This window comes from Lactuca sativa, chromosome 4 (genome assembly GCF_002870075.4).
Source record: "Lactuca sativa cultivar Salinas chromosome 4, Lsat_Salinas_v11, whole genome shotgun sequence".
NCBI classification, from domain to species: Eukaryota; Viridiplantae; Streptophyta; class Magnoliopsida; order Asterales; family Asteraceae; genus Lactuca; species Lactuca sativa.
The window spans coordinates 55,183,253-55,193,416 of record NC_056626.2 but is presented as its reverse complement, the minus strand read 5'-3'; the positions used below and the strand labels follow the sequence as shown (position 1 = coordinate 55,193,416).

At 31.4% G+C, this 10,164-nt stretch overlaps 1 protein-coding gene and 1 long non-coding RNA gene across 2 annotated transcripts; both read left to right on the top strand.

Moving 5' to 3' along the window:
* Positions 1-474: 474 nt before the first annotated feature.
* On the top strand, positions 475-3,815 carry LOC122197295 (uncharacterized). The gene is made up of 6 exons (XR_006190315.2): positions 475-1,276; positions 1,414-2,061; positions 2,150-2,572; positions 2,680-3,058; positions 3,135-3,182; positions 3,259-3,815. It is a non-coding gene; the product is annotated as an uncharacterized LOC122197295 (long non-coding RNA).
* An 841-nt stretch (positions 3,816-4,656) lies between these two features.
* Positions 4,657-7,500, top strand: LOC111876823 (mitochondrial carrier protein CoAc1). Its single transcript, XM_042901597.2, has 4 exons — positions 4,657-4,780; positions 4,901-5,085; positions 6,355-6,474; positions 7,097-7,500. Exons 1-4 carry the CDS (start codon positions 4,657-4,659, stop codon positions 7,250-7,252), a joined length of 585 nt encoding a protein of 194 aa, XP_042757531.1. The 3' UTR covers positions 7,253-7,500.
* Positions 7,501-10,164: the final 2,664 nt, after the last annotated feature.

Here is a 10,164-nt window from a genome sequence, read left to right as displayed (position 1 = left end):
TTAGCGACGACACCCCTAGAGGAAAAAATCACCGCCATTTTTCATGCCCTTACAACCATTCGATTGAATACAGATCGAACGGACAAGGATCATTTGATGCGGACGGCGGATCGCTACTGTTTGGGTATTAGCAGCGACGGCTTTAGCGGCGACATGTAATACGTCATTTACATGTCGCCGCTAATATTCACCTTTATTGTAATACATGTGGAAAAGAAATTAATTCAAAATAACCACAAAATGATATTTAGCAAATTGAATGAGAATCTGATATTACAAAAAAAAAAAAAAAAAAAAAAAAAAAAAAAAAAAAAAAAAAACTTCATTTACTAAAATAGATTAAACAAAACTAAACGCACATGAAAAAATCCACCTCATATATTTGATCCCTACGTCAAGCAAATCCATTAACGCAGACCCTCTTCATAAGCCATAATTTTAACCCAATCCTTATCCTAACTAACCTAATCATTGAAATCGACTTTCTCTCTCTCTCAATAAAATAGCCTTTCGGCTCATGCAAATCGTCCCACATCTAAGCTTCATGCAACATTTTTACTCTCACCGGTCACCACAAAAACTACTTTCCACACCACAGGGAACACGTCACCTTCACACTCTAATCACATGCCATATATACTATTATTTTAATCAGCCAATCAATGCAAGTACGTGACTAAGAGCCTTAAATTCTAAATTGAAGAAACAAGGCCCTGCTCTCCACTCTAGCATCGTTTTGCTGACATCTCTTACACCAAAATACGCACGCTCATCGCATTGTAACGTCCTTCTTACGTTTCATTCCTAGGTTTCCTCTCCACATAGTCAGCAGCGAAGAGCGTATATCAACATGAAGTCATTCTCTTCTTCTTTTTCTCTTGCTCTCTCCAATCAATCAATGGATGTAGTCGTGTTCGAAAAGGTGAAGACATTAACGCTCCATAATGGATTGATTTCCCAATCATGATCCTCCTGTTTATGATGAAGCTTGGGGCATTCACAAACGTCTTTGAATTTTAGGGTTTTCTTTCTAGGGTTCCTTTCTTCTTTCTTTTCTTTTCTAGGTTTCTTGTTGCATTGAGTGATGTCGACGGCAACGTCCAGTCGGAAAGCTTCTGTAACGATGTCGTCACTTGCAAAGCGGCAGGCGTCGGAGAAAGTCGTTGGCAAATCAATGGCTTTGCCGCCTCACTTGGCCAAGAAACGTCATGTTCTCGCTAACGTCACGAATCAAAGACCCACCTCTCATAACATCTCAAAAAGCCCATCTAATTTGGTAAAACATAATTTCATTCTTTCACGTTCTTTTAAACTATTATGGGATTTTCATTTTCTTCATTATATCGCAATCATGTAATTTATGTTATATTTTCATATTGCATCTAATATCTTTAATCTCCTCCATTGGTACAGACTCAAAACGAACAGCTAAATAATGATGGTACCTTCAGTTACTCGAAGATACAAATGCGTCTTTTGATCCTGATAAACCAATCATCTCTGGTTTCCTTCAATTCTTGAGAGCACTCATATTGTATGGTTATTTGATCCCAATCTCCCTTTACGTCTCCATTGATGTAGTGAAGTTCTTTCAAGCAATGCTCATGACCAATGACCTCCAACTGTTCGATGAAATGTCTGGGAAATCAGTTGAAGCCCGAACTTCAAATTTGAATGAGGAACTTGGTAAGGTTACGATGATTTTATCTGATAAGACCTGGACTTTAACTTGTAACCAAATTGAGTTCAGGAAGTGCTCCATTGAAGGAATTTCTTATAGTGTTGATGTAAATGCAATTGTTCGTGCTGCTTCTCACAGAATGAATATTAATATCGATAGCTATCGTTTCAATCTAGTTGGTGAGGATTCCGAGCCTCGTGATAGTATTGAGATGCATGAAATTTTTCCCGATCAATATAACGAAGTAAAGAACAATATCTTTGATGATGCAAAAACTATGAGAAATCTTGGTTCAGGTGCTAGAGAATGTGTATGAAATCATCGATAAAGATTTGATGTTGTTAGGTGCTGTAGCTGTTGATGACAAGTTACAAGATGGGGTAAAATTGTAAAAACCATTAAACATTTACTCGACACTCTTTTCTCATCTTTGAGAACATATTCATCACTTCCTAACATTGATTTCAGGTTGCAGATTGCATAGCTAAACTCGCACAAGTTGGACTCAAGATATGGCTCCTTACTGGAGACAAAAAGGAGACTGTAGTTAATATTGGGTTAGAATTCTCAAATATATGCCTTCATCAATTATCAGGTTCCAATTGGTTCTAGGGTGGTATATTTGAGAGTTTCAATTCCATTGTGGATTGGACTCCTTATATAGGCACTTGGGCTTTTCGCGGGACTTTGTGTATCTAACTTACATGTCACATGATGCTTTTAGGATGGGACAGCGGTTGCTGAAAGCCTGAAAGAATAACCCTTTTTTAGGAACATTCTAACCTTTTTTTTGGATTTTTGATTAGATTCGCTTGTAGTTTGTTTAGGCATGATATGAAGCAGTTTCATCTGAGTTTGAGCAGGGATGCTGAATCAAAAAATCAACTAAAGGTGAATATTTATGAACTTGAATTGAGTCGGTTTATATATTCAATCTGAGGCAGGAAAGTTACAGGTAGAAAAATGCGAGTTAGGGGTAATGATTCAATATTTTGTAGCTTTCAGGCTATGACAGATGACATATTAAACCAAATCGAGGCTTCTTATCAAGTGACAGTAAACGAAAAAACCAAGGATGATCCTTTTGCTCTTGTAGTGGATGGGAAAGCCCTTGAAATTGCTTTGGGGAATGATTGCGATATATTTGATTGAAATCCTTTCTGAATCGCTTCCCTTACCGTTTTTCTTTTCTTTTGAATTTATTGTCCCTGCTTTCATGAAAACCAATTGAGAAGAAGCTGTCAGTTGCCACAGATGAAATTGAGATTGATATTGATACCCTTAGTGATGATACTCTATTCAAATTGAGGAATCTTTTGGATGATCATTTTGTGGAGAAACACATATATGGTAAAAGATGAAACTTGTGAAATTAAGGTACACATTTATTCAAAAATCCTTGTTTACAAAGCAGTTTTGGGTGATTGTTTTGATTGTGTATGTGTTATTGCAGCTTCCGATGATTCAGGGTTCAGCAACTCATCTATGCAAGCATGCAAAGGTTTATTTCTTTATTTCTATGGAAGCAGAAATATGGTTGTTTTGGTGGTTGGTTGTAATATTGTTGTTAGTTTCAGCTAATGAAGGTAATGAAGAGGATGTGGACATTGGTGGAGATGAGATACATATTTCTAGCTTCCCTCCAGTAGAGATAGAGAGACATAACTGTGAGGAACAACAAAAGCAGTAGTTCAAGTAGCTCCAGTAGTGGTTCCAGATCAACATCTAATGGAGGGAAATGAAAATATACTGCCTGAATAATGAATTTATTAACTAAACTTGTCATGTGATCCGAAAATGTACTTCCCGAATAGTGAATTTATTAGCTAAATTTGTCAATTTAATAAGTTTTTTGGTTGTAGGACAATGCAAACAACAATTGGTGCTTTTGGGGGCGAAGGTAATGATGATGGGAATCCACTAGTGGCCCAAAATACAAGCAAAAGCAACCGGCTTGTAATTTCAAGTCTAACTTCTCCTCCATTCATTGCTATTGAGCTTTGTTGAGAGCATTTGGTATGTAAATAATTCTTTGACAAATTTCAACCATTTATGTAAAAACTAAAAAGGTGTTAGCTTTACTCACAACATCACAAACATGCACAATCAAGAAAACAAATAGGCTATTTTTCCATCTACTATCGTCTAATTTACAACGAATTCTTTTATGTTCCTTATCATCTATTTGGTACATCCGCATATAGATGTCGTGACCCCACGTGCAGTTATATTTATTATTTCATTTTCTTTATAAAAAAAAAAAGATAAAAGTATCGCCAACTGTCACTAAATAATCATTTTCTGTTTCCACTTATTTGAGGTTTTGTAACGTTTTTGATCCCTTTCCCAAGTAAAATCATAATATATTAGCCATTAGGGACGAAAATTGCAAAAATTAGCTATACTCAAGGACCAAAGATAATAGTGAATCTAAAAATAAAAACGAAAAATGCAAGTGAACAGGTTGGGACTGAAAATGTAATTTTCTCTAATAACCTTATTAATAGTAAAGTTATAAATAACAATGCCTATGATTGTTATGAATACGATAGCTCTGTTATAAATGATTACTACATGTAAAATGTGAAAATTAGGCCCAAACACTTATATTCCATCCTAAGAACAAAGCAGATGCAACATATATTTTTTTGTTGAGTTTTCATTCTATAATTACATTTTTGTCAGTGATTATTATTGCATGATATTAGTAATTGTCACAGTTTTTTTTAATACTATGAGTTAAACCAATATTCCAACTTTTGAAGCAAAACAAATACCTTTTTCACTTCTTGTAGTCTCATGTTTGACACTATTCTTGTTGTATTTTCTTCTTCTTTTGGTTTTTGTTGTACTTCAAAGCACAAATAGAAATTTTGAAATATGAGTAGACCTAAAAGTCTTATTGCATTTTCGTAAATAGGGATTATGCAATGAAAAATATTTAATTGGTTTCAATTGCCTTTCTGCAAATAGTTATGGAATGTATTGCATATGTTTTTTTCTATACAGAGGTTGGTATGCGTGGCTTGTATCGAGGTGTAGGTTTAGCATATATTTTTGAAATGAAAAAAAATAACTATCTGTTGTGTCTGATTGAATGTAATGGACCACTCTTGAAAGAATTATATTCCTTTAATTTTTAAAATATGGAGCAAAAAGACATGTTTTACATTTATATCTATATTTAAAATTTTATTTTATTATGTATATCCAAATCAGGTCAAACACTCATTGGCATTCTGCCATATGCTGGATTGAAGTTTTACATTTATGAGAAGCTGAAAAGACATGTTTTTGAAGAGCATCAGAGATCAATCATGATGCGTTTGTGTTGTGGTGCTTTGGCTGGTTTATTTGGCCAAACTTTCACATACCCTTTAGATGTTGTTAGAAGGCAGATGCAGGTACTTGTTATGTTATCACTTATTTTTTCCTTAAATGCAATAAATAGCAACGTACTTGTAATTATTTATTTGTTACATTTTTCTTTTATTATAGCATCTTACTTTCTTTTCTTCCTATGATAGCATTGTACTTATGAATAATCTACCTGCTTATGGTAGTTTCATCCAAATACAAAGCAATTTTCACTATTTTAGTTGAGTAGATTTTTGGGTTAATCTCATAAAAGACCTTATATTTTGATTTTTTTTCGGATTAAACCTCAACTATATTTTTTTTGCCTAGAAAAGACCTTGTGTTTCTTCATTTTTTTATGAAAAAACCTCAACTTTTTTTTTTTTGGAAAAAAAACCCTCAACCTTGTACCCGCTTTCAGATAAACTCTCAACTTTTTTAGTTATTCTTGAAAAAACCTTTTATTTTACAATTTTTTTGGGGGTTAATCTTATAAAAAACCTTATATGTTGGTTTTTTTCCAGATTAAACATCAACTTTATTTATTTTTTTCATGAAAAAGACCTTGCATTTTTTCATTTTTTCCAATATGGGCCCTTTTAGTCATTTTTTCTCTAAAAAAAGTTGTAAAATGTGAGTTTTTTCAGAAAAAACTAAAAAAGTTGAGGATTTATTTGGAAACATTTAGAAGGTTGAGAGTTTTTTTTCTGAAAAAAAAAGGACAAAGTTAAGGGGTTTTTTTGGAAAAAAAATATGAGGTCTTTTCCATTCAAAAAATAAAGATGAGGTTTAATTTGGAAAACACACAAAATATAAGGTCTTTAATGAGATTAACCTTTTTTGGGAAAAAAATGACTAGAAGCGTCAGATCGGACAAAATGAAAGAATACAAGGTTTTTTTCAGGAAAAAAATAAATTTGAGGTTTAATCCAGAAAAAACACAAAATATAAGGTCTTTTATGAGATTAACCCTAGATTTTTCAAAGTCCATTTTTTTTAAAAATTACAATGTCATAATAGAAAGAAATGAAATTAGGATGCTATAATAAACAAAAGAAGTGATGAATGCAAATATGCAATAAATAGCAACATACATCTTTATATATGTATAGCATTTTACGTTGAAAAGTCCACCCAACCACCACAATGCCAACCAAATACAAAGCAATTTCCAGTGTTATAATTGAGTAGATTTTTCAAATTACAATGTTGTAACTCGCTAGATTTTACAATGCCTTAATATGAGAAAAAAAAATGAAAGTAGAATGTTTTAATAGAAAGAAATGAAAGTGGTTGATTTTGATAATTAATTTTAGGTTGAGAATATGCAAACCTTTGGGGGTGGTAGTGGTGCTAGACATAAGGGGATCACCACTATTGTCTCTGAACAAGGATGGAGGCAATTATTTGCTGGCCTCAGCATAAATTACATCAAGGTCTTTCTACATCTTCACCTTTATTCTCTTTCAATTTACATAGGGTTAAAAGCAAGAAATATCAATATCCTTTCATAAATATAGTTGTTTATTATATCATCTTACTTTAGTTTCTTTCTATTTACCGCATTATACAAATCTTGTTTTTCTAGAGTATCACCATTTTAATTCAGTTACAATTATTTGTTAAAGCAATTAAGAAGATATATATATATTTAATATAATCTTAATTGAGCTATTATTATTATTATTATTATTATTATTATTTGCAAATGAAATGTGCAGTATTTATAATGCATTGTAAGTTTGCCTACTACATACAATGTATTTTTTACATTTTTGAAGGTATAATGGTTGGTTGAAAGTGTTATTCACTCATGAAAAAATGTCATTTTGCTTCGGAATTTGTTCAGAAAAAGGAAATATTGCACAACTAATATTTGGCACGATAAAATGGAAAAAGGTGGTAATATTAGTGTTTCAAAGTGTACATATGTATAGCAAGAAGTAATTTCGTTTATTCCTTTAGTTTTTCCTCTTAAGTGTTCTCTGTCTTAATAAATGATTTTTTTTTTCACAAAAAAAAAAAAAAATACTAACAGAGATGCACAATTGTTAGCAGATTGTTCCTTTGGTTTCAATTGGTTTCACAACATTTGACATGATGAAGTCATTGCTTCGTATACCTCCTCGACAAAAAAAACGCAATCGATCTCTGCTGCATAAATTTACAAACACATTTTATGCAAAATGGCAGTTATTGAAAGGCAAAAATTAATATTTTAATTAGAAGCCTATACTTAAGCTTTTAAAGTTCCATTAGAAGATATATGTTGAAAGCTTTGAAAGAAAGAGAAAGAAATAGAGACTACTAGTTGATTGATTATGTGATGAAGGCTCCTTCAGGAGTTGACTCAAAGTGTAGAATGTTTGTTCTTACAATCTATGTTTAAGGATATTATTCCCACTTGTAAATAGTTTGTATGGATGAAATGACACAAAATTAGACTTCAAAATCAAAAAGGTTCTATTTTTTTAGTGTTTGGCTATGTTTGTTAATTTAGAGAGCTGATTTGGTTGGTAAAAGCTAGCTGATAAGCTAACTGGAAAAGATAAAATTACATATTAGAATGTCAAAAAAAATAATTTAATATTATAAGACATACATAAATATGTTTCATTAAATTAAAATCAACACTAAATAAGTACTATAATTGTTATGTTATCAACTTATCATCAGTATGCACCTCTCAAATTGAATAATTGTCTATTTTTTGGTTAATATGATGTTTATAAAAATAAAAACTTGACTAAACTGTAAATTTGGTTTCTGGTCTCTGTGGTTTGCAAACAAAATGTATTGGTCTCTGTGGTTTGCAAAAAAAATGTATATACAGTCCAAAAAATTTCTAATTTGCACCATTAATTAGTTTAAAATTAGAATTTTTTTGGATTTGGTCCTTACGAAATCTTAAATGACTTTTATATCCTTTCTATTTGTTTTATTGCACTTTTTTTTATTCATTTTAATACATTTTTAATTTAAGATTAATAATAAACAATAAAATAAACCCCCCACCTCACCCCTATTATTGTTTGCTTATGGATTTGTTTGACTTGTATTTTTTTTTATTTAAAAGTTTATGATTTTTTCATTTGTTTCCTATAAACTTTTTTTTTTTTTTTTAATTATTATGTGTTCTCCCACGTTAAACGTGGATTATAATCTAGTTCTAATGCAAAAGAAAAATATGAAATCTTCTAAGTTCTAACTTATCTTTCAGACGCAACCATTTACCCCTCCATATTAAACGATCACAATTACCGAGTCCATCTTTTTTCCTTCTATATTCATGCGATAAGAATAAGAATACCCCAAACTCATGTTATACGTGTTCCCCACTCAATTCAAATCCTTAGTACACGTCCCACGTTGCCATAAACAAAACACAAGCCCTCCAATCAACCTTTAAATACTCAGTCAATATTGAAATCCTTATATACACGTCCCACATTGCCATTAAACGAAACACAAGCCTTCCAATCAACACATAAACCTACGATCACATAGCGCCTCCAACAATGAACTCTTCAAGTTCAACAGTTCAGTCAACAACATTATGGACGACTAAACATTCTGTGATCATTCCCAGGTAATAATGTCATTAGAACGTTCATTATTATTTTCTTTATGCAACATGATAATTAAGTAGTATTTCTTTATTACTTTATGCAGGTAATAATGTCATTAAAACTTTCATTATTATTTTTTTTGTAACATGATAGTTATTTCTTTATTACTCTATGCATGCAAAGTTTTAATTTATAGTTGTCTAAAGTTGATATCATTAATTTGTCATTTCTATATATTACCTAAATTAGTTTTATATATATGGGTCTCTCAAACTCCATCGCCACATGAAATATATAGCATCAGGAAATATTCATATTCTATAATAGCCAGCTGATACTCCTCATCGCGATCCCTTTGAGCCAATCAAAAATATGTGTAAAGTAATCTCTGATTAGAAATAGTCGAGCCAATAGCCTGTCTCTAACATTAGGATCAGGTTTGATCAGACCGACCATTTTGTAAATGTCACTAACACAAGGATCATGTTCCATAAAGTCATTTATTTTAGAGTCACTTACATGAATAAATTTTAATTAATATTATTTCTTTGCAAAAGAAACCATAAATAATTCTAATAAAACATCAAATTATGATCTTTGACAAAACAACCCAACTAACAAGATGCAGGATGTGATTGCATAAGTAAAGATTTCGATTTTTGACTATTTAACTTTTGTTTTTGGTCTACTTATATACTATCATTTGCTTTTCATGAGTTTTTGTATCTTTGTTGAGGTAATATCACTAACTTCTGACCAAGTTTACAAAAATGTTCAACTATTGTAAAATTTTATTGAAATAGTACTTATATTATTGATGCTCAAAATACGGATTATAAGATTGATGCGTATCTTTTTAATTTTAATACTTAATATCGACTCTCTCATTATCTTTTTTAAGTAGACTTATTATATAAAAACATGCTATCTTTTTAATTTATAAAAAGAATAATTTTTTTTTTTTTAATTTTGCAATTATTACAAATATGATTTTAATTTGTTAGGACCAGATCTTGGCCTACAATGTATTTATATAACGTAATGATGAACAAACTTAGGCTCAACTATTTACAAACACCTAGAAATAAAAATAAGTATACAACTAGGTCAGCTTCTTCGAATCTAATCTTCGTGTTAGAGACAACAGACTTTGGGTTCGGCTATTTCTAATCCCCACATTAACAAATATTTTTACATGGCTCTGTCAGCCCTCCGACGAGAGTTTGTAATGATTATTAGAGTATTCAAGGTTTACCTGATCAGCTACATGTTATTTCTAGTGGCACCAAAGTTCGAGAGACACATCGAATATGGATTAGGCTCTGGAATATGAGATGGATCCCATTCCTGTTTAATTTGATAATCATTAGGCATAGAGATTTTGGTTAATTTAATGTGCAAAAAAATACTTAAAATAATCATCTCACCTGCAGGTATGTGAAGTTTTCTTTTGTATTTTTCTTTTATAACAGCGACTATACTTGATAAAAAATAAATAAAGAAAGAAAAAAACAAACTAGGATATGTTAGGGCTTGTTTACATAAGTAAATATTTAC